The sequence below is a fragment of the Sinocyclocheilus grahami genome, unplaced genomic scaffold, assembly GCF_001515645.1.
Source record: "Sinocyclocheilus grahami isolate Dianchi unplaced genomic scaffold, SAMN03320097.WGS_v1.1 scaffold12.1, whole genome shotgun sequence".
Taxonomy (NCBI): Eukaryota; Metazoa; Chordata; class Actinopteri; order Cypriniformes; family Cyprinidae; genus Sinocyclocheilus; species Sinocyclocheilus grahami.
The window spans coordinates 2264314-2289882 of NW_015505191.1; the positions used below are offsets into that span (position 1 = coordinate 2264314).

A 25569-nucleotide genomic window follows, 5' to 3' on the forward strand; every position below is an offset into this window, starting at 1 on the left:
GTGTCTGTGTGTGTGTGTGTTTGTGTGTGTATTTATATATATATATATATATATATATATATATAGATATATATATATACACACACATACATACACATATATACACACACACATGCATGTATATATTTAATAAAAATATTTGCATATTAAATATATTTCTATATAATATATACATTTAAATACATGTAAATATTTTCAAAATATATAATGTATGAGTGTGTATTTATATATACTAGAGCTGCCCCCTAATAGTCGACGAGAAGAGGCTTGGTCGACCAAAATTTTATTAGTCGCAGAAAAAAGAATTCCACACAAAGTGGCGAAATCATGCAGTCCGTGACGGCCAAATCGTTAACGGCTGGTCTGTGGTAATATAGTAAATCGTGCAGGACATCCATATGCTCACCTAACATTCATCGACCTCAAATATAGCTTATCATCTGAAATATGTATGTAGTAGCAACTTTACATGGCAGCTCAATCTAATGTTAGCCTAGAAAAAAAGTGCGCTGTTCATGTGTTTTAAACACGGAGTGTGGAAGCTGAACAGTAGCGCGCTTAGGCTACTGCATGGCAGATGGAGGCGCCGGTGAGATCATTTGCTCTTAAAATACTTTGTCATTTTTGGTCATACAGATAAGAGTAATGCATCTTTTGTATCTGTAAAGACTCTACGTTTATTCGTGTGCACAACGAAACATTGAGCTTTTATAAATTAATTAAAGCAAACAGGATGCGCTTTCTGCCGTCTCGGACTCTGTGAACTTGAGCACGTCACTTCGAAACTCCGTGTATGCTTGCCTTATTACAGACATGGAAAATATATCTATAGAGAGTGAAACTTTGAAATGAACCAATTCAAATATAAAACAAATATTCTCAGATTATGTAATCCGTATGAAACATGCATACATACTGCGGAGATGACGAGTCAGTGTCGCCGACTTCATCTATTAAACCGAAAACAGAAAGCACTAGTGTAACAATAAATTAATAAAACGTTAATGCAGTGTACTTGCTGTTTTTCCCTAACACATTCATAATTATTATATTTGCCGGTGCGCTGTGGCAAGCCTTTTTTTTTGGTGCGCTTATTAGGCTATGTAGGCAATTAAAGGCTCATTATTATGATTTCTATGGTTTATTATTAAAAGTGTGACTAATAGTCGACTAATGCTTAAAGTGAACGACTACTAGTCGAGGGCAGCCCTAATATATACATAATAAATATACACAGTACACACACACATATATTATGTAAACAAAACTTATTTTGGATGCGATTAATCGTTTGACAGCCCTAATACATACATACATACATACATACAGGTCCATCTCAAATTAGAACTGCTGGTGTTGGTCCATTTTGTTTTTTGAAAACCAACGTCACTGCACCCATTTACCAATACATTTTGGAGCACTTCATGCTTCCTTCTGCTGGCCAGCTTTTTGAAGATGCTGGGTTAGGGCTATTTCATTTTCCAGCAGGATTTGGCACCTGCCCACACTGCCAAAAGCACCAAAAGTTGGTTAAATGACCATGGTGTTGGTGTGCTTGACTGGCCAGCAAACTCACCAGGCCTGAACTTTTGTCAAGTTGGTCAAGTATTGTCAAGAGGAAAATGAGAAACAAGTGACCAAAAAAATGCAGATGAGCTGAAGGCCACTGTCAAAGAAACCTGGGCTTCCATACCACCCCAGCAGTGCCACAAACTGATCACCTCCATGCCACGCCGAATTGAGGCAGTAATTAAAGCAAAAGGAGCCCCTACCAAGTATTGAGTACATGTACAGTAAATGAACATACTTTCCAGAAGGCCAACAATTCACAAAAAAAATTTTTTTTTTATTGGTCTAATGAAGTATTCTAATTTGTTGAGAGAGTGAATTGGTGGGTTTTTGTTAAATGTGAGCCAAAATCATCACAATTAAAAGAACCAAAGACTTCAACTACTTCAGTCTGTGTGCATTGAATTTATTTAATACACGAGTTTCACAATTTGAGTTGAATTACTGAAATAAATGAACTTTTCCATGACATTCTAATTTATTGAGATGCACCTGTACATACACACTGAGGAAAATATTTATTTGATACCCTGCTGATTTTTGTAAGTTTGCCCACTTACAAAGAAATGAAGGGTCTGTAATTTTTATGGTAGGTTTATTTTAACAGAGAGACAGAATATCAACCAAAAAAATCCAGAAAAAAAAACACATTATATAAAAGGCTAGAAATTGATTTGTATTTCAGTGAGTGAAATAAGTATTTGATCCCCTACCAACCAGCAAGAATTCTGGCTCCCACAGATTGGTTATGTGCCCATGTGAAACACAGATCAGTCCTGTCACTTTAAGAAGTTACTCCTAATGTTAGCTCTTTAGGTATAAGACACCTGTCCACACAAACTGTATGTTCCATTGCAACCTCTCCCACCACCATGGGCAAGACCAAAGAGCTGTCAAAGGATGTCAGACACAAGATTGTAGATCTGCACAAGGCTGGAATGGGCTACAAGACCATCAGCAAGAAACTTGGTGAGGAGGAGACAACTGTTGGTGCGATTATTCGTAAATGGAAGAAATACAAAATAACTATCAATCGGCCTCTGTCTGGAGCTCTGTGCAAGATCTCTCCTCATGGGGTAAGGATGATCATGAGAAAGGTGAGGGATCAGCCCCGAACTACACGGGAGGAGCTTGTTAAAGATCTTAAGGCAGCTGGGACCACAGTCACCAAGCAAACCACTGGTAACACACTATGCCGCAATGGACTGAAATCCTGCAGCGCCCTCAAGGTCCCACTGCTCAAGAAGGCACATGTACAGGCCCGTTTAAAGTTCGCCAAAGAACATCTCAAATGATTCAGAGAAGGCTTGGGAGAGAGTGCTGTGGTCAGAAGAGACCAAACTTGAGCTCTTTGGCATTAACTCGACTCGCCTGACTATGACCCCAAGAACACCATCCCTACAGTCAAACACGGAGGTGGAAACATTATGCTTTGGGGCTGTTTTTCTGCTAAGGATACAGGACGACTTCACCGCATTGAGGGGCAAATGGATGGGGCCATGTACTGTAAAATCTTGGATGAAAACCTCCTTCCCTAAGCCAGAACACTGAAGATGGGTCTTCCAGCATGACAATGACCCGAAACATACCGCCAAGGTAGCAAAGGAGTGGCTCAAGAAGAAGCACATTAAGGTCATGGAGGGGCCTAGCCAGTCTCCAGACCTCAATCCTATAGAAAATCTGTGGAGGGAGCTGAAACTTCGAGTTGCCAAATGACAGTCAAGAAACCTTAAGGATTTAGAGAGGATCTGTAAAGAGAAGTGGACCAAAATCCCTCCTGAGATGTGTGCAAACCTGGTGACCAACAACAAAAAACCTCTGTGCTTGCCAACAAGAGTTTCTGCACCAAGTACTAAGTCATGTTTTGCTTGGGGATCAAATACTTATTTCACTCATTGAAATACAAATCAATTTCTAACTTTTATATAATGTGTTTTTTCTGGATTTTTTAGTTGGTATTCTGTCTCTATATGTTAAAATAAACCTACCATAAAAATTACAGACCCTTCATTTCTTTGTAAATGGGCAAACTTACAAAATCAGCAGGGGATCAAATAAATATTTTCCCCACTGTATATATAAAATTGTATTATAAAAACAATACTTACAGCAGCAACAGTCAGCATGTCAAATACTTTAGTGCAGTATCGCCAGGCATTAGCATTTCCATATTTCGTTTGGCACTCATCTATAAATAGAAGGAAAGAATGCAAATGAAAATCAAAAAACACTGCACAACAAAATATCAATACAATACGTATATTACGATAGGTGTGCATTAGATTTTTGCTATCTCACCATAAAAGCCATAGACTTGTGTTATCTGCCTGCTCTCGTGATTGCCACGCAACAGTGTGATGCGGTCAGGCCACTTTGCTTTAAGTGCTAGCAAATATGTGAACGTTTCTAAGCTGTAGTATCCTCGGTCAACAAAGTCACCCTAGAGGAAAGAAAACATACCAATGTCTATTCAGTATACGCTTGGGAGGGAGGGGGGCATTGTTTCCAATGAGTCACCAAATATGAACTTAAAACAGTGTTTATTACGTATAATTATCTTTATGGATACAATACCATGAAAATGTAATTTGTGTCTGGTACTTGGCCCCCAGTTCTGAAGAGTTCACATAAGTCATAAAACTAGAGATAAAGAAAAGGTTTAGATCAATATACATGTTGTTATATCAAAAAAGGCCATTGTCACAGCATCTGTACGCAACAGAGATGCTTCCATAGGGCCTGCACCCACCTGTCCGTGAATATCCCCACATACAGTGACTGGAGTGGATACTGGCTGTACATTTGATTCTTCAAGTAGCAGGTCACATACATAGTCACACAATCTCTGTCAAAGCAATAGAAGAGAACACAGCAGGTTGATCAAGTTTGTAATGGAAATAACATCACTGAATAGATCAGATCACTGCATCTAAAATCATTAATACATAAAGAATTCATTTAATTCACATTTTTCAATATCACAAATTAGTGGCTTGGATGATACTGTTATGAACTGTATTGCTGCATTATGGACTAATTCGAAAGCCTAGTTGTTAACGTATAGGAGCTCTATTTTCAGACAAGAGAACGGAGGATGATTCAGTCAAGACTGAAAACTGCTAATAAGCAAATATCATAAAATGAGATTAACTAAAAGGCTGACGCTGAAAAGTAACGTAGATGGGCGTTTCAAATTAGTGCGCTTGATAGCAACAACATAAGTTAGCCACCCCAGGTATTTACAAGAAATAATGAGTTACACACCTTTATTACGACTAACGTAACTGCTTTTTTTGGCCGTATATCCGGTTATTTCTGATACCATGTATTAAAATAAATCCCGGAACACACTGATTGGGTTCATACCTGTTTTAATACAGTCTATGGTTCATACGCAGCGCTAACGACTGCACTGCACTGACACACTGCTATTTTACCAGCCTTCACCGCGACACACATGGCTTCAGAATTATATCAAGCGCTATCATGTTTAATATTTTGAGAGAAAAATAGAATTGCTGACAATAGTCACCTTTAAGTCGTTCTCTGGAAGGTATTTGCACTGTCTCGCAATTTCAACATACTTATCTAGGTCCAACGGCGCCATTTTAGGAACAACAGTCGATAGAAGAAGCAAAGAGGAAGTCTTTCTACGTCATGCTGGGCGGTAATGATTGACACAGGGATCGGCCAATCAGATTCAGTACTTTGATAAGATCCCGAGCGCCGCTTGCAGGGTCAGTGGTTTCGGTGGGTCATCATCTCACGCTCTCGAAATAAGCTTATATAAATAGGACAAATAAATAAATAAAATAAAACGAGTGAATAATTAGTGCATCAAAATCCAAGTCCTTTATTAAAAGCATTCTCCATTCATTTACCACGAGGTGGGAACATAAAGTTGCCGTTTCAAACTAATTCAAACTAAGTTCATGACACACACTCAGAAAAAAATTGTAAATATGTATTAATCATCACATATTCGTTTATTTTATTTTTAAGCTTTTATAAGAAACACCAGGAAATCATATTACAGTAAATGTCCACAAAATACTACTCAATAATGAATCATTTTATTTCCTTCCGATTACCACTGCAGTCATGATTCATATATAGTTTATACAATAGCTGAACTGAATTTGCAGGAGATTTTTTTTTTAATTTAAGCTACGTAATTATTATCTTGATTACATTAAGTTAAACATTACACAGATGCGAATGTTTGCTGTAACACCACAGCAGCTACACACATTTTATATAGGGCTACAATTGAATGTGGAGAAATGATGATGATTATTATTACAGCCATATACAGATTTGACATGTATGACCATTTCCTGTCTTTTATCAAATGGCATTTTATGTTTAAATGTACACACAAATGTTGTGTCTGTCTTCATGCATACACTGTTTTGCTCATGTGTTCTGGGCATATCACCATCTTTAGTTATGTTTGTCGTGCAAAGCAAAAGATGGCATGCAGTATGTTGTAAGGCTTTGGCAGTATTGGAGACATAACAAAATGCACCAACAACATTTACATTTGTTTGACTGAGTAACTGGTGCAAATGCCAATTTTTGCTAAACAGTTACCGCTTAAGATTTTCACTGATTAACAAGTACTTATTTTGTAAAAAAAAAAAACACAATTAGCGCACAATTCAACACACTCATTTTCATGACACATTGGATATTTATAATAAAACATGGGCTTATAAAACACACATCAAAGAAAATGTACAGTAAATGACTAATATACAGAATTTAAATGTAATATTATACAAACAAAACAAATCTAATTCAAACTACTTTAATAGACCAGTTTTGTTTGTTTTCCTTTCCTCTTTCTAAATAAATTACAGTTATATTTCATGATTTGTCCTTTGAATTCACACATTAATATCATAGAGCAATATTTCCCAACCCTGGTTCTGGAGTTCCCCAAAAGTACACATTTTGTCTCCGTAACCTTAAACACTCATTTCATGTCTTGGGGCCATTGGAAAACACCGTTCTATAGGTTCTTTTAGGGCAAGTTAAAGTGTTTAATAAACTCAACTGAAATGCATTAATCGGGCCATTGTGGAGAAGGTTTGTGAGGTAAAACTTCATCATCGAGATTTTGTCCGTGCAGACTCCTGCAAAATAAAAATGTAAATGGCTTCAAAATAATAAATGCAAGTTATATCAATATAATTTTAATAGTAATAGATATAACAGCGGTATACAATTATATGCATATTACTAATGGTCACATATAAAGGTTACACTTTAAATATATGTTATGCTTCCAGTGTATTCATAATGTTGTGTGCATTGCATTATGTGGACTCACCACCATCAAGTGTCCATTTTTGGCTCTGTAGACCATTGATTCACTGCTGCTCTTAAAATCAACAAAGCCCTCTTTGCCAGGCTGGATGTCAAACCTCACACTACAAAATGACAACAATTCGGTGTATGTATAATGCATTCTTGTTAAATACAATAATCAGTCTATCTCTGTGAGCAGGACTGAGTATCCAAGGCAATTCAGATAGAAATACAGTGCATGTCTCACCTCCCTTGAACAATTTTGATGAGGTTGTGGTTTTTTGTCACTACACAGATTTTTGTCAATGCCTCAAATAGATAGCTGCACTGCAAGACCAGGTCCCCCTAAAACAGAATATTTAACAATCATATATGTATATATTTCAGTGACAGGTTACAGTTCAAATACAGTTCAACAGAAACGTAATACATGTTGAACACGTTTTTTTTCTTCTTTGTTCTGAGGCATGTAAACAAACGTTTTTCCAATTTACCATGTGACAGTAATTTCATACAGATAGGCTACTCCCTGACAAAGATATTTGTTCACCACCTACTTTTTGCTTTGTGTCTTCACAAGTGACATGGAGAATCAGGAAGTTGTCACTTAAATCGCTGACAGACACCCCTGTACAAAAGCAAATATTGCTCATGTAAACAATGTATAGTATTATATGGAACTGGATTCAACTTGACTAATTTAGTAAAGGTATGTTACAAGATATTTAAAAAAAGGTAAAACATAAATATAAAGACTACGAAAGAAATACCTAGTCCAAACCAAACAGACTACTATATGAAGAGTCATGTTTACACCTTTGCCAACTGTTTTTAATGAAATAGGATAAGTTCTAGTATATTAAAGTTAAAATTCACATACTATAAAAATATAAATTATTTAAATAAAATGCCTGTGGAAATCTAAACTGATGGCAAATTTCACACAATCATAGACGTTTAATTATTGGGCATTGAGATTTCACCTTTTAGTGAACTGTAATTCACCCTCTGTTTGATTTTGGCCTCTTCCACCAGATACGCAGCGGCCTGAGTGAAGATCAGTTGTCTGAAACGTGGCCGAAAGCCATTCCTGTCATACTTAATCACTGGAACACTGTACTGTGTAGAGTGAGATATCACATCAGTTTCCCATGCCAATGATATAAACATCTGACTGAAAAATAAAGCTCAGACAGATCTACTGTACTCTTAGTTAAACAAGCCCCGAAATTCCCCTAAGCATTCTTGCAACAAAAATAAAAATAAGATACTTCTTTACATCCAATAAATGGATTCAAGATGCAAATATGTATACAGTGCCTTGTGAAAGAATTCAAACCCTTTCATTTTTTTCACATTTTGGTGTTTCAGCCTTATGTTAAACTGCTTTAAATTACTTTTATTTTATTTTTTTCCCCACATCAGTCTACACACCATACACCATAATGGCAAAGCAAAAACAGAACTGTCACAATTTTGTACATTTATAAAAAATAAACAAAGAACTATTTAAATAAGTACATTGCATAAGTACTCAAACCCTTAACTCAGAACTTAGCTGAAGCACCTTTACAGCCTCAAGTATTTTTGGGTATGATGCGACAAGCTTTGCACATCAGGCAATTATCTGCCATTCTTCCCCTCACCGGTTCACTTCTCAAGCTCTGTCAGGTTGGATGAGGGCAAATGCACATTTTCAGGTTTCTCCAGAAATATTTGATTGGGTTCAAGCCCAGGCTCTTGCTGGGCCACTCAAGGACATTCAAAGAGTTGTCTATAAGCCACTCTTGCTGTGTGCTTAGAGTCATTGTCCTGTTGGAAGGTGAACTTTCTGCCCAGTCTGAGGTTCTGAATGCTCTGGACTGGGTTTTCATTAAGGCTATGTTGGTTACTTGCGCTTTTCTTCTACTCTGATGTGTCCCTCAATTCCTGCCACTGAAGGTCACTCTGAAGGTGATGAACAGTGCCTGGTTTCCTTCAAACATGATGTTTGGAATTGAGGTTCATCAGACCTGAGAATCTCGTTTCTCAGAGTCTGAGGGTCCTTTAGGTGCTTTTTGATTGAGTCTGGCCACAGCAGCATAAAGACTGGTGGAGTGTTGCAGTGATGTTTGTCCTTCTGTAGGTTTCTCCTATCTCCACATATAATCATGGAGCTCAACTAGAGTGACCATCAGCTTCTTGGTCACCACTCTAACCAAAGCCATTCTCCATCATTTGCTCAGTTTGGCCAGGAGGCCAGCTCTAGGAAGAGTCCTGGTTGTTCCAAACGTCTTCCATTATGAATAATGGAGGCTACATGCTTCTGTGAACCTTCAATGCAGCAGAATGTTTCTGAACTCTTCCCCAGATGTGTGGTTTGATGCAATCCTGTCTCTGAGCTCTACAGGCATTTATTTTGACCTCAGGGCTTGGTATTTGCTCTAATATGCATTTTCAGCTGTTAGACCTTTTATTAAGACATGTGTGCCTTTCCAAATCATACCCATTCAATTGAATTTACCACAAGTTAACTTCACTCAAAGTGTGATAACATTTACAAGCAAAATGAATGCTCCTGAGCTGAATTTCAGCTGTCCCAGATATGACGAAATGGAATCATTTAAGTTTTTTTATCTTTAATAAATTTGCAGAGATGTTAAAAACCTGTTATTTGCTTTGGCATTATGGTGTATGGAGTGTAGATTAATGTGGGAAAAAAGTAATTTAAAGCAGTTTAACATAAGGCTGCAATAACAAAATGTGAAAAAAGAAGGGGTTTGAAAATTGTCGCAAGGCAATGTATGCATATGTATGTGTATATACCTATGTAAATTGTTTTTAGTTTCATGTACCTTATTGCCCTCAGGACAAATCAGCTGCAAGACTCTGATGTTTATATCTTGTTCACCTGAATAGACAAAGAATGAACAAAGTGCTATCATGTTTATTCATAAGGTATAACCTGGTCTTTGCATTTACACATTGAAAGGTTTACAGCAACAGCAGCGTTTAAAAAAAACATAAACTCTTACTTATCCTAGTGTCAGCGAAGGGTCGGCATACGCTCTGAGGGTAGTTCTCTTTTCTGCCTTTGAATATGTCACTGGTCAGTGCTTTAATTTGCAGCTGAAAATAAATTTGAACAATAAATGAATTCCAGCCAGTGAATAAAGTGTGAAAATAAACATTCAGACAAATGAGAGGTAAATTTTGTTCTACCTGCACCTTCTGCTGTGCACTGATCCCTCGAACATACTTCCGCACGAGGAGACGTGTGTGCAACTTACGCAAGAGCACTGAGGCCTATAAATGCATTTATAACAAAATATATTTTCATCACTTTCAGCTATAAAACAAAACTTTGCATGGTTTCAATAATAAAGGATTAAATAATATATGGAATACCTCTTGCATTATGGGTGGAGGAGTTAGCCAGCTGGTTTTGTCCAATACTGATTTTGGCAGATTCTCTTTGAGTCGAGTGAGGTAGCTCTGTCTGACAAAGGCCAGATACTCAGAGTTGTCCATGCTGACAGGCTGATTCCTGTTTATGAAGCCCTTAATAAACCTGCAGGATGGGGGAAAACAATCTTTTACAACTCAAATATCATAAAATATGTTGCATTTATCTGCTCTAAAAAATACAGTAAAATCAGTAAAATTGTGAAAAAAATAATACAATTGAAAATAACTTTTCTATTTTACAGTCTTTCTCAGTCGCATTTTCTCAGGTGCATTTCTCGAATCAAGGAATAGAATTCTCAAAACCACTTGTTCAACCTCCACATCATCTAGTCACTTGTGCACATCATAAAAGCAGTTTCTCATTCTTTTGAACAAGTTTCGATTGCTTTGGTACATTCAAGCAATTGATTATGTACATTTGACAGCGGTTTCCTACATTATCAGTTGCTATTGTCATGTTGCTCAAAATGTATTATATAGTTTTCTGTGCAATAGTCTTACTAATAGTCCTCAAAACATTGAGTCATTTGTTCATCGTATAAGTCATTAAATGCAAAATGGTTGATCTAGTCGTCATAAACTGTCAAGCATATGTTCTACACATTTCTATTAGACTTTTTGTAAATTTGCCATGAATTGTGCAAGTGAATCTTGACTTAATTAAGAGAATATAGATCAACCAATGATAAACCAGTTCTCTGAAATAGCTCAAAGGTGCATCTCATGAACCTTCAATTGGAAAGCATATAGACAGAGGACAACACAAGAGTTACAAATTCTGACAATGGAGTTTCTAATTGTTTATTTTCACCTTTGTGCCCACATTTCTTTTACTTTTCTATATCACAATGATGTTGTAAAGGTTTTTTGGGTTTTTTTGTCAGACCACTAGTAAAAGTGTAACTGTATCCTATCCAGTCTTTCAATCAATATCCCACATAGAGTAATGTGTACATTTCTACATTTGAAATGGATATGTAAGTGCAGCCTTCTGCATTTCAATAAAGTAACTGTCATCCAAACTGTTGCCATAGTTTACAGCAGGTAATACTAACAGAGTGCACTGTTATATTGACAATATGACTAAGCATTTTGACTTGTTTGTGAACAATGACACGAGGACTTTTCATTCTGATGGCACTGATATGCTCATTGACATAAATACTTGAGAGATGAACTAAAGATTTTGAGTAAGTAACAGGCTTTTGCAGGTAATCCATTGTGTGGTGCTGTTTGTAAGAATTGTTTTGAGAAATGCACATACTTTGCAAATATTACGGATGATTCAAGAAATGCGAAAAACTGTAATATTTTTTTAAATGTAAATTATTAATGTGATGTCAGCTGAATTTTGAACCTGCTCAAAAAACATGCCTTATTATCAATGTTAAAAACCGCTTAAAGGAATAGTTCACCCAAAAACAAAAATTCTATTGTCATTTACTCACCCTGAAGTTTTTCCAAACCTGTTTGAATTTCTTTCTTCTGCTGAACACAAAAGAAGATATTTTGAAGAATGTGGGCAAGTAAATAATGACAAAATGTTCATTTTTGGGTGAACTATTCCTTATTTTTTATGGAAACTGTAATACATTTTTTTTCAGGATTCTTTTATGAAGAGAAAAAAAAGCATTTATTTGATTCTATTAGACTTTTTGTAAATTTGCCATGAATTGTGCAAGTGAATCTTGACTTAATTAAGAGAATATAGATCAACCAATGATAAACCAGTTCTCTGAAATAGCTCAAAGGTGCATCTCATGAACCTTCAATTGGAAAGCATATAGACAGAGGACAACACAAGAGTTACAAATTCTGACAATGGAGTTTCTAATTGTTTATTTTCACCTTTGTGCCCACATTTCTTTTACTTTTCTATATCACAATGATGTTGTAAAGGTTTTTTGGGTTTTTTTGTCAGACCACTAGTAAAAGTGTAACTGTATCCTATCCAGTCTTTCAATCAATATCCCACATAGAGTAATGTGTACATTTCTACATTTGAAATGGATATGTAAGTGCAGCCTTCTGCATTTCAATAAAGTAACTGTCATCCAAACTGTTGCCATAGTTTACAGCAGGTAATACTAACAGAGTGCACTGTTATATTGACAATATGACTAAGCATTTTGACTTGTTTGTGAACAATGACACGAGGACTTTTCATTCTGATGGCACTGATATGCTCATTGACATAAATACTTGAGAGATGAACTAAAGATTTTGAGTAAGTAACAGGCTTTTGCAGGTAATCCATTGTGTGGTGCTGTTTGTAAGAATTGTTTTGAGAAATGCACATACTTTGCAAATATTACGGATGATTCAAGAAATGCGAAAAACTGTAATATTTTTTTAAATGTAAATTATTAATGTGATGTCAGCTGAATTTTGAACCTGCTCAAAAAACATGCCTTATTATCAATGTTAAAAACCGCTTAAAGGAATAGTTCACCCAAAAACAAAAATTCTATTGTCATTTACTCACCCTGAAGTTTTTCCAAACCTGTTTGAATTTCTTTCTTCTGCTGAACACAAAAGAAGATATTTTGAAGAATGTGGGCAAGTAAATAATGACAAAATGTTCATTTTTGGGTGAACTATTCCTTATTTTTTATGGAAACTGTAATACATTTTTTTTCAGGATTCTTTTATGAAGAGAAAAAAAAGCATTTATTTGAAATGGAAACCTTTTGTAACATTATAAATGTCTGTACTGTCACTCAATCAAATTAATGCATCCTTGCTGAATAAAAGTACTTACTGATCCCAAACATTTGAATGATAGTGTACATTTACATTAAAAAATAGACAGACAGACAGACAGACATAGGATAGATAGATAGATAGATAGATAAAACTTTAATTAAATTTCCATTCATTGACTAACTGACTGTGAAGTATCTGACATGATCTCACTTCTTGATGACTTTGACAGCCCAGGCTCTCCTTTCCCTTTCTTTTCTGGCCTGAAGGCCCCGCCAACATGTCTCAATCTTGGTAGCTGTTAAAAATGAATTAAGAGTAATGTTATATATATATGGTTTTCATAAGTATCTGAAGTATTTTAAACCAAAAAAGATCAATACCTGCTTCCCTCTTCCTCTGGTATTCTCCTTTCACCCTATAGCCTTTGTATTTGGCCTGGATTCTTGTGGCTGTAACAAAAGAGATTGGAGACACCAACCAATCAGGTCAAAGCTGACATTGCAAGGATCATCACGACGCCTTCAGGGAATGCCAGTCTTCTTTTGTCAGATGTTACTGGGGCCTTACCTAATTCATGCTTGCAGATCTCAAACGCATCTTCAGTGGCAAAAAGAGTCCTGGGATGGCGAATGAAGATTTTTGTCCTTAAGAAATAAGAGGAAATAGAAAAATATATATATTTCAGAAAACACTAGGAGAAAACAGATATTCTCTGGTCCTAGAAGAACAACACAGTATCATACAGTAGCAGTAGCTTGTACAGTTTGTACCTTCCCATCTTGTACTCGTCTGGTTTATAGCCAAGGTGTTTGATGAGTCGCTGCACTCCCTCTGCTGGTGTCCCCTTCCAGTGTGGCCATGTGTCAGGACATAGAGCCTTATATCTGCAAAGATAAGCATCGAGGTTTGTCACATGTTTGCAGGTGAAAAGTAGTGAGAAGAAGTGCCTGATAGAGAAGATCATTTCAAAGCAACACTAACTGAATACACTGTAACTTTAGATAGAAATGTCTGGCAAAGGCATGAAAGACAACTGAAGTCATAATGAAAACACACAATGCAAATGCACCTTTTCAGGAAGACCTCGTATCTTCTCCTATAAGCAAACCCAGCACGCCTGACTCTCAGGTGCTCCATTAACCCCAGGTACTTGACTTGATGTCTCACCATGACATCATCAAAGTGGTCTGAGGTTAGGCAAGTGAGAGAGAGGTCACAGGCACAGCCTTGTAAAACATTCAGCAGACAAAACCACTTACCAGAGGTGTGAAGTGAAAGGCTCACCTGGCTGCTTACAGTGGTTGGGTTTCAGACACCGCACATACCATGGCTCCTTGGTCATGAGGATTTCAGTGAGGCCTGCAAGGCTGCTCTTAAACTGGGTGGCTACCTGTTAAAAAAAAACACTGGTCAAAAATGTCTTTTTGATTCCTGTACATGAATAAAGTGCTGCAATAGCTTAAAAACAGGTGTTGCTCATAGGTTATCATCTATAATGGTACTATACTAAAACAATAATCAGACAATCTGCAAATTTGTTTTCTCGTAGCCTGAAAATGAACATTACAAATATATTATAGAGAGAAAGAGAGCGAGAGAACAGATTGGTACAATTATTTGTTTTAAGTGTCTATTTAAACATCTTTCACTGTACCGTCTCGGGTCTTTTCTTGCCGTCAGGTTCAATAGTATGGAAGCAATGCTGTATAATACTGTTCTTAGACTGTCGCATGACCTTAAACAATAACAAAAAAAATTTCCATTTATGTCTATTTCATAGTCATTATTTTTTCAGTTATGTCAGGCCAAGAGAGAATGCATGCTGTGGTGAAACCTCTTACCTCCTTAATGTTTCTGTACAGAAGATCATTATTTTTGTCAAGAAATCCTGACATGAGGAAACCATAGATGTCAAGATAAGGAAATGTTTTAAAAACCTTGTTTGTCTTTAAACTGTTTGCATTAAATGAAACTTACCAACAACTGAGTAAGTAACCTCTCCGGCATAGTGTAGAAGTCGAAAATCCCCTCGTTCAAGGGTCTTGCGTGTTTTCGGGTCAGCCAATTTGTGTCTGAAATTTAGAAAAAGTAAACTTGATTAATAAGTGAATACAATGCTTCGCAGCAGTACAAATTCTTGTTTACCACAGCACTTCAAGTCTAGTTTGCATTTGAAGGTTTTATCTATTGTTGTGTAATTAAATGTATTGCCATAACATATTTACAGGCTATTACATGGCAGATGCAGATTAACAAACAATATAAGAAATATAAACATTGGATAAAATTAAACATAGAAAAATAACTAAACTATTGTATATATACAAAGTCCATTGTATATATATATAATTTAATAATAATAATAATTTATGCATTTAGCAGACACAGCGACTTACAGTGCATTCAGGCTATACATTATTTACCAGTATGTGTGTTCCCTGGGAATTGAACCCACGACCTTTTGCGCTGCTAATGCAATGCTCTACCACTGAGCCCCAGGAAAATTATAAGTAAGTAAGTCCATAAAAGATTCTTTAAATGTACCATCTTACAGTCCAGCTTACAAAATAAGTCATTCAGAGTTTGGCCTGATAAAAATCATTGTCTCATGACATTATAAATTGAGCAGACTAAAAACTTGTTTTACAGACACATTAGTGCCACAATACTGACATTTTGGTGGTTCCTCTCATTTCAATAAATGCCCATGAGTCTATCTAGTATATACGACAGCTTGTATATTCACAACTTAGTCATGTCTGGATTTAAAAACTTGCAGGTTTTAGCTGAGGACTAGGATTGTAATATCAGTATAAACAGAAGCGATCTGCATTCAGTATCTACAAAATTAGCTATTATTATTTTTAGGCATTTATTTCAAAGCGTGTCCATTCCTGTTCCTGGAGGGCCGCCTTCCTGCAGAGTTTGGCTCCAACACACCAGCTTGGAAGTTTTTAGTGATTCTGGAGACCTGGATTAGCCGGTCAATTAGTACATTAGTTAAACTCTGCTGGAAGGTGGTCTACCAGGAACAGGATTGGACAGCCCACAAAAGCCTACAATGCCTACAAAAGAGTCATAAAATGAATAAAATCATCTAGTGATATGATAGCATTGAAATACCAGAATTAAGTCAGTTTGAAGTGAAAAGCTACCCACGTGACAAAATGAGGGTGACCGCACATCTTCTCCTCTAGCTTCTCCAGGAATGTATAATCTGTGGCTTCTCCAGGACGCAAACATTCTTCATCCTTTAATTGGGTGCATGACATAAAGACTGTGACTTAATCACATCTTGATGTGTATGTCAGCTTGAATCAGTTCCACGTACCAGTATTGATATGATGCCTCTATGTTTCTCTTCCACCAGATCACAGATGATCTTGTTGTTAAAGTATGGCACTGGCTCCCACTGAAAAATGTCAACATGGGGAAAAATGCTTATCAGTGAAAATATGCTAAAACACAAGGTGAGGCAGATCTGTGTCCCAAAGCATTTACATAACATTACTATCTGTAAGTGTAACAAATGGTGTATGTACTGAAAATATTCACCTCGATTCCCTCCATCTCATACTCCTCCTGCTCTGATTTGAGGGTGAGTTGGATGAAAAGCTGCTGAAGCTTTTCATTGCAGAAGTTTATGCAGAACTGTTCAAAACTGAGGAGAAAAGCACCAGTAATCACACACATGGTTAATATCAATCCATCAAAACATATATCTATCTAGTACTCCTGTGCTGCTTAATATTTTTGTGGAAAATACACTTTTTGATGAATAGAATGTTTTTAAAAAAGAGCATTTATTTCAAACAGACATTTTCTGCAACACTGTCTTTACTGTTAAATTACGAATTTAACAGTATTAAATTCGTAATCAAAATTAATGCATCCTTGCTAAACCTTACTGACCCCTTTTAAATGATAGATGGCCCATTTATTTGTGTCTAGAGGGCTTGTTCTGACACTATATTGATAAAAAGGTTACTAATTGGTTTTGTTAACACATTAACCCTTTTTCTTGAAGGAAACCATTACAATACATTTATTCAGTGAGTGTGTATGACCGCAATGCTTCAGGGTCACCTGTTCACGTCAAACACTTCAAATCCATAGATGTCAAGCAGTCCAATCACCGTCTTTCTGGTTGAATCCTGCATCATACATATTATAAATAGACTGATAACCTAATAATCTATTAACTAATTCATGTATTTTTATAAACCCCTATAAAAAGCATAATTTGTAAATTCCATGTAATCATGCATACCTTATTAGCCAACGATTCATTAATCTTATTAACAAGCCATGAGAATGTGCGGCCATAGATGGCTTTGGCTAGTGCATCTCTGGCATACTTTGCATGTTCAGCGGTGAAAGGGCTTAGAACCTGAAAATGATAAATACTACATAATCATGGATTTCTTAAGTACAGGAAATGTTAAAAAACATACTTAATATTCCACTTCCATTTTAAATTTACATTTATTTATCATTTAATAATAACTCTGTATAGCAATATGAATGTAAAACATGTTTTTTGTGCAACAATTAATGTGACATACAAGTCTCACCTCTTCTGCTTTGGCTTCAATCTTTCTGTGAGTTAAACCCTCCTGTAACATGCTTAAGGGGATTCCCAATAACTGACAAGAATAAATAAGAAATAAAGGAAAGAGAGAGAAATGGGTAGCAAAAACAAAACTAAGAGGTCAAAATTGGCATTACAGTGTAAACCGTAAAACTAATGCATAATTATTCGAAAACCTGATAAAAGTGTCGGTGGAAAGTACCTTTGACAGCCAGTGTACTTCCGCACTGCTGTATAATGTGGCATAACCATGGGCACTGGCCTCAAAGTGAACATTGCCGAGATGAAGGACACTGGCAATAATTGCAAACAGATGCTAAAAAAGACCAAACATATTAAACAATGACTTCTCTTTCTAAAAAGCAGCCTTCTACACTGACCCAGTCATCCAAGTGGACAAAAACTATAATTAACATTGCAATATGAATGTAAAACATGTTTTTTGTGCAACAATTAATGTGACATACAAGTCTCACCTCTTCTGCTTTGGCTTCAATCTTTCTGTGAGTTAAACCCTCCTGTAACATGCTTAAGGGGATTCCCAATAACTGACAAGAATAAATAAGAAATAAAGGAAAGAGAGAGAAATGGGTTGCAAAAACAAAACTAAGAGGTCAAAATTGGCATTACAGTGTAAACCGTAAAACTAATGCATAATTATTCGAAAACCTGATAGAAGTGTCGGTGGAAAGTACCTTTGACAGCCAGTGTACTTCCGCACTGCTGTATAATGTGGCATAACCATGGGCACTGGCCTCAAAGTGAACATTGCCGAGATGAAGGACACTGGCAATAAGCCTGTGTTCAGCATGAGAGTCCACATTATTCTCTCCCCCATCTCAATGAAAGTAACTGTGATACTGATATTGCATTGCCTGCCTTTTTTATAGTCTATTCTAAGAGATCATATGAGTGGGTGCAGGACTCACATATATGAGGTTCTCATTAAACCGTTTTCTGAGGTTGTCCATAAATGCTGTCTCACTGGTGTAGGCGTCCAGGAGAACAAAGTCTTGAATGCCCACCCGGTCCCGAGCTGTCAAAGAGCCCTCCATATCCTGCAGGATCCGCTGGCAGCGCTCCTCTAAACTCTGTTAATCACAGACATACAAAATAAAGAAAGGAGTAGATAATTTTTCCCAGAAACAGCATTAGAAGTTGCTTGAAAATATACACCTATTTGTTGTACTTTGATTATTTATATTCTTCAGGACAATTACTGCATAAAATCTTGTAATTGTATATGTTTAACTGTAATTGCTCACAAATGTACACAAATGACCAACATCACCAACTTTCTTTCACTCTGGTGTTTTTTACATCCCCCTACATCCAGTAATATATCATTTCAGATGTGGCCTTGAACAAATCCTTTCAACAACATGCCATGAATCGTCTGAGTGCAGCCTCTACTTATCTAATCTAAAATGTTTTCTGCACCGTCTATCAAAAGGGACGTTCGTCAATCAACACTGAGAATGACAGGGTCCACCCCAGTCTTGACAAACAGGAAGGATATTGTTTTTACGCGTTGATAAAATCGTATGTCCTCTGAAGTTATGTTTTGAAAGAAGTAAATGGCCCTAAATATCACTGTAAAAATTTTAACATTTTCACAGTAAAAAATGATTGTGGTTAACTTACCATACCTTACCACATTTGGCGAAAGATTTACAGTAAAATGTTTTAAATGTATGGTTTTGGAAGTAAAAACTATTACCATATAAATGTCTAAAAAAATGTAATGGGATTTTTTACATTGCACAAATATTAACAATATATTAAAAGGCTAAATAATTTTTTTTCTTTTTTTTTAACCAAAGAAAAAGTTTTGTTAAAGAAAAGTATACATTTTAGTTGCAGAAACACTGTGATTCTCAGTTTGACATATTATTCTTGAGTCATTCTACTACTAGACTGTTACATAAAAAGCTGAGGCACATTATTTGCTGAGAGACACAGCACAGTGAGCTGTATTACACCATTAGTTCGGCTGTATCAACATGCTTTATTCACTACAAGAATAAATTTACATCAAAAGCTGCATAATATTTTACACAAACAAAATATGTACCTTTTTAGTTCTCTTGTGTTATCGATCTATCTTCGACCTGAAATATTTTTAAATTTGATCTAAAAAAATTTTATGAAAATATGGGAGCCCTTACCTTCAATGCAGTGACTGTTTCTCTGAGTACTGATGTTGGAACTGTGTATGATCTTATCCAGTTTTGTAAAGACAGAGCATCGGTGATTATTTCAAGTGCAACAGGAAACACTGTCATATCACACTCACCACGTCCACCATGGGAAGTCATTAATAAAAAGTTTGCTAAGGAAGCGGGGGTCTGTGTGTATGTGTGTGTCAAGAAACATCTGTCTGAAACAGAAATCATGATGGATTTATTGTCTAGCATCCTGAAAAGCTCAGCTCAGCGTAGGTTTGTCCTATCTTGGTTCCCTTAAACCTGAGGGCAAATCTATTTCTATCCGAGATTACACGGTTCCGTTCCTGTCATGGGATGGTATTTGGGCCAAGGTCACGGACATACAAAAACTCTCAATAAATGAACTATTCCTGTCTGGTGCTACTGATGTTTGATTTACCTCTAAGAACAGATGGAACACGCACTCCTTCTCTCTTTCTTCCTCACACACACACAAATATCATTAATAATATCTTATTTCAAGAAGCACACCATCTGAAACCACATAAGTTTACAATTCATCATAAAACATATCCTTTTCAGAATTGTCCAGTTACTTGTACTCTATAAAGCCATACCGTATCATATTTGATACAGAAATTACTAAGGCCCTTAATTATCAAAATGATCAAAACTTTGCTGAAAAAATTTGCATTGATAGTTTATACTTTTTAGCAAGTAAAAAGCATTTTACTATAATTATAAAAATGTCCCCCTTCAGGTTTTGATAAACGTGTCTTTTTGCTATGAAATCTTTACTGTTTTTTATAAGGTAAATGTAAGAATAACTTTTGTTAGTACAAAATCAAGATGAACACTTACTGGACTTAAGTAAATAAATGAGTATCAAATATGATACATGAGGCTTTGGAGGAATGTTTATTTGTACATTTCCAAATCGTCATTGGATTGCATTATATGTTTTTCCCCTCACAGTAAAAACCAGAGCTTTGATCATAAAATTTAAATACTTAAAACGTTAAATATAATTTTACTAAGACATATTAATGGGAGATATAGAGTGACAACTTATATTTACATGCATTTGAAGTAGACTGTTTTAAAGATCTCATTTATTTACATTACAAGTTATCAAAATTTCATCTTACTTTTTGGCCATATAGATATCAGCAAATGTACATATGGCGCATTTTTGCTTAGTTTGGGCCTATGATTAAAACAGAGGAGGATTTTCTCCTACATCATATATGATTCATAAAATGCATCAAATATATACAAATGAATCAAATATAATACTCAACAAAAAACACAACTTTTATTTATTTAATATTTTTGTAAGTGTTCAACAAACTGTTCAGTTAAACAAGAGATTTTTACGATCATTTCATATGTCAGGCTTCATGGTTAAACAGTTACTGACAACATTAGTAAAATAAAACGCACTAAGTTAGCTGTCAGTCAGTTGTGTACCACAAAAGCGAAAGTGCAGAGACTAGGAAATGCTCTGAAAGATAAAGCTGGCATCACACTTGAGTCCTGTCTATCAGCTGGCAAAGAGCACTTAAACCAGAGCCAAGAGGGGATGCCAAGCCTCTGGCAGTCTGTCAATGTTCTTCTTTCATTACACACAGCCTGGCATGTAGTGCATCCGCTTAAAAGACAATCAACTTTAAACTCAGCGCATTTCTTGTTACAGATACCCAGTTAAAACACTTTTTTAACTTGACCATTACTTGATTGCAACATATGAATATTTATATAAAACCACAAAAACTATAAAAGTACAATATAACATATCATAATAATTGAATATAATAATATATACACACAAATACTATATATTATATATCACGTATACACATATTATTCTTGCTACCATTGTGTAGAGTTAAGAATGTTAAGATTGTTTTTTTCTTTTTCTTTCTTATAATCAAAACTGATCAGGTCTTAATTAAAAAAACAAAAAGTTAATTTACACGATGACTTCGATTTCCACTTTGGTGGCACTGTTATTAGATACATCCTGCTGTATTTCCAAGTGAGTCACTGAGACATTAAAGCTGATTTTAATGGAGAAGGAAAGCCTATCTGGTTAACTGACCATCATCTGAGAGGCCATTCTATTGTTCCAAAACTCCAGTATGTCACTGGATCCCAGTGCTCAGCTCACAGTATGGCTTGAGACTTCGGAAAGAGCTAGAGCTCATCATTGGTCACTGGCCCACATTCTTCTATAACAGCTACTACACAAAGACTTGACAAATTTTGCTGCTTAAAGTCTAAATCTGAATTTACCTTCTTCAACCTGTACTAGTTATGCCTTTTACCTTTATTTCTCTGTTCCAATTTTTTTTTTTATTCTGTATAGGTATTAATGAGAACTTCTCGATTTTTCCTCAAAATAATGTTTGAACTTTTTTACAAAATGGAAATAAAAAAGAAAATACAGTAAAATCTCCCAGTCATTTTGTAGTCCAATTTTGAGTCACATATTCAAAAAATATGATAAATCCCAATTTTTTTTTAAAGAAGAGGAACTTACAGAATAAAAAATGCAATATATATATCAGGCTAAATGAGTCAAAAAATGATCACAGCTTATGAGTATTTAAATTTTACTACATTATTTCAGCTGCTTTCTCCGCAGACATAAGTATATGAAATATTCCTGAATTACCTCAGCATCCATTGTTTTTTCCAAAAGAGATGATTTTTAATTCTCCTTGTATTGGTCCAGGGCTCAGAAGTTTAAAGGGCCTTTAGTGCCCAGTTTGCCCCAGCATGATGGAAACCCAGGCCAGCAGAAGACACGTCTGATCCACTTCACATTCGGTCCTGATCAGTTCAACTCGCTTTTTCTTTCTCACGTTTCTTCTCTATCTCACATCTTTCCATCTCTTGTTCTCATGAATTTATTTCCGTTTAAGCACCACTACTAAACTCAGCTCACGGTCTGCTCCAAGATGCTGAATGATTCATGGAGGGGCGGCAAGAGAAGATATCATTCAGCGCCTCTCCTTAGAGGCCACTGCCCCACCATGTGTAACACAAGGCTGTGGAAACCTGAGCTAAAACCCTGCTCCCTCCCCTCCTACCTGTCTTCTTCTGCACAAAATTACATTGTTGGGGTCTAGTTACTGATCTTTGATTAGGTGGATCCGTTTTCTGCTAATTACTACCCACTCACCAACACAAGGCCCGTGGCTCATAGCCCATTTGGTGTAAAATTGCCTCTATTTTATTTTATTTACAAACTGATGGATGTGTAATCACTCTGACTGCTGGGACGGTCAGCTGAGGCTCTGATGGAACCTGAGTCAGGAGATGTTTACCTCATTACTGTAAAGCCTTCCTTAGGTCATGTTTAGGTTCAGATGCCCCACTTTCATCACTCATGTAATTTTAGTTTCTTGAGATGTACATTTGCATTCATCAGCTGACTCTAAATGAAATCAGGTAATGGTCAATGCCATTGCGTAAACACAGTCACTCAGCTGGTTCATGAACGAATCGTTCTTTTGAAACGATTCTTTTCAGTGAACCTGTTCAACCTAGTTGACCAAATCGGACTGAATCGTTTAAAACAGTTCGAACCGAGTACATTGCTACAAGAGCATTTGAATGTTGAATGTTGTCAGAATTACGTGATGACGTAAAAATAACTGATTAATGAATCGTTTTAACTGATTCGCTAGAACGAACCGTGTAAAAGAACCGGTTTGCGGACTTCCATTCCATGTGTGATATGTACCATACACTTGAGGTAGGCTACATCTTTTTTACTAAGCGCCATGTCATCAACTGACCGTTCGCAAAGAGCTTGATTGACAGGCGATCTGTTCAAAAATACGTTCTGATGTTTATTCGTGTTTATTTCGTGCTTTAAGTAAATATGAAAAGACGATCGGTTCACGTGTTTGAACCGAGGCAATACAGCGATCTGTCACGATTTATTAAAGAGCCACAAAATGGTATTTATTGTTTGGAATGGATTTCTTTAAAAATCCTGAGATCTTGCTTCATACCAGAAGTAACCTGCTCTGTCTTTGTCGGTGTGTTGTCAGTTTCCTCTTTGCTCTGCGATGTATCTTTCTATGGCAAGCCGTTTTAGCTTAAAATATCCCCAGTGTTACTCGTCGTAATTGCATTTTTACTAGTAACAATTCAATTAGAGAGCTCTACAATTACATTTTTACTAGTAAGAATGTAATTCCACAGCTCTACAGCTACATTCTTACTAGTAAGAATTACAGTTAGAGAGCTCTCTAATACAATTCTTACTAGTAACAATTAAATTACAGAGCTCTGTAATTGAATTAGAGAGCTCTGCAATTGCATTCTTACTAGTAAGAATTCAATTTGAGAGCTCTACAGTTCAATCCTTACTAGTAAGAATTACAATTAGAGAGATCTCTAATTCAGTTTTTACTAGTAAGAATTCCATTTAGAGAGCTCTCTAAATCAATTCTTACTAGTAACAATTATAATTAGAGAGCTCTGTAATTCAGTTATTACTAGTAAGAATTCCATTTAGAGAGCTCTCTAATTCAATTGTTACTAGTAAGAACTGAATTAGAGAGCTCTTTAATTCGATTACAGAGCTCTGCAATTAAACATATCTTTAATGTGGTTTTTTACTAGTAAAAATTGAATTAGAGAGCTCTGTAATTGGAATTCTTACTAGTAATAACTGAATTGCAGAGCTCTCTCATTATAATTGTTACTAGTAAGAATTGATTTAGAGAGCTCTCTAACTGGCATTGTTACTAGTAAGAATTTAATTGTAGAGCTCTCTAGCTGAATTGTTACTAGTAAAAATGCAATTACGAGTAACACTGGGGATATTTTAAGCTAAAACGGCTTGCCATATCTTTCACTATGTGAGAAGTTGAACATGATTTGTAGTGTGAGAGCGGCATTGTTTGTCGGGGATGGCAACAGTAACCAAGGAGAGCGGGTCTTTGCGAACGGTCAATTTTGCCCTTCTTTGTCAATTCCAAATCAATATGATTCCTATCAAAGCCTGACTATGATAGAATAATTTCCCCCTTGATTTCTTCTGCCCATTTAATCTAATCTCGTGATCTATATTTTGTCTTTTTAAGATAAATAAATAAATACAATTGTAGTTTTTGTGTCAACATAGCACCTCTGAACCAGGGGTGCGTTTCCCAAAAGCAACTATGGTCGCAAGTTCCGTCGTTACCAATAGAGTTATGCCGAGTTCACACTGGACGATTTTCAAACTCGTCGGATCGCCGTTGTTTTCACACTGCGTGACTGTAGCATTCAGTTGCTGCTGTGTTCACATTGCACGATGGATCGGCGACAGGGGGGTTCACACTGCATGACTTCACAATAGGAAGAATCGCCGACAGCTCTGTCTGGTCCGCAAACTACATTTCACAACAAAACACACGCGAGAAGTGATACGGAAATAAGAGCAAGACTGTAATTATTTAAAAAATATATATATAGCCCGCAAATTGTCTGTGAGCTGATTTCCAGCTACAAGGGAAAAAATGTATGCAGATTATGCAGGAGGGAGATGCAGGGAACAGGGATTGGGTGTTCTGCAAAGAGAGTTGGAGGTAAATAATTTTGCAGTAACTGTTATGCTGATGTTGTGGCTGGTCAAGCAAATGTTTGTGCTTGTTTCTGTATGATATAATTGTTCATTACCTATTAAAATACTGATATTCTGGTCAATAACTCCTCCCCGAACTTCCCTCTGTGCTGTATCTTGGTCTCTCATTGGCTGTAGGTCATCGCCGA

The 25569-nt window shown here is 36.2% G+C and overlaps 2 protein-coding genes and 1 long non-coding RNA gene across 3 annotated transcripts in view; 1 reads left to right on the plus strand and 2 right to left on the minus strand.

Moving 5' to 3' along the window:
• The window catches only part of ppp6c (protein phosphatase 6, catalytic subunit), a 13027-nt gene extending 7769 nt beyond the window's left edge, over positions 1 to 5258 (minus strand). Inside the window, exons 1-5 of the mRNA XM_016288226.1 lie at positions 5102 to 5258; positions 4319 to 4414; positions 4144 to 4209; positions 3868 to 4009; positions 3678 to 3757 (exon numbers count right to left, since the gene is read on the minus strand). Coding sequence (XP_016143712.1) covers positions 3678 to 3757; positions 3868 to 4009; positions 4144 to 4209; positions 4319 to 4414; positions 5102 to 5176 — 459 coding nt within the window. The 5' untranslated portion in view covers positions 5177 to 5258. The remainder of the gene's footprint in view (positions 1 to 3677; positions 3758 to 3867; positions 4010 to 4143; positions 4210 to 4318; positions 4415 to 5101) is intronic.
• A 1157-nt stretch (positions 5259 to 6415) lies between these two features.
• Positions 6416 to 19934, minus strand: LOC107598044 (unconventional myosin-Ic-like). The gene is made up of 27 exons (XM_016289291.1): positions 19923 to 19934; positions 18556 to 18717; positions 17829 to 17942; positions 17610 to 17681; positions 17306 to 17425; positions 17122 to 17189; positions 16591 to 16696; positions 16367 to 16447; positions 16195 to 16286; positions 15013 to 15107; positions 14877 to 14923; positions 14690 to 14770; positions 14320 to 14425; positions 14105 to 14222; positions 13806 to 13919; positions 13603 to 13679; positions 13416 to 13484; positions 13246 to 13330; positions 10270 to 10432; positions 10084 to 10167; positions 9897 to 9990; positions 9717 to 9772; positions 7866 to 8001; positions 7440 to 7510; positions 7130 to 7227; positions 6905 to 7004; positions 6416 to 6707 (listed from the first exon to the last, which is right to left on the minus strand). Exons 1-27 carry the CDS (start codon positions 19932 to 19934, stop codon positions 6681 to 6683), a joined length of 2448 nt encoding a protein of 815 aa, XP_016144777.1. The 3' UTR covers positions 6416 to 6680.
• A 3564-nt stretch (positions 19935 to 23498) lies between these two features.
• Positions 23499 to 25569, plus strand: part of LOC107598378 (uncharacterized) — a 14377-nt gene continuing 12306 nt past the window's right edge. Inside the window, exon 1 of the long non-coding RNA XR_001610556.1 lies at positions 23499 to 23557. This is a non-coding gene — a long non-coding RNA (uncharacterized lncRNA). The remainder of the gene's footprint in view (positions 23558 to 25569) is intronic.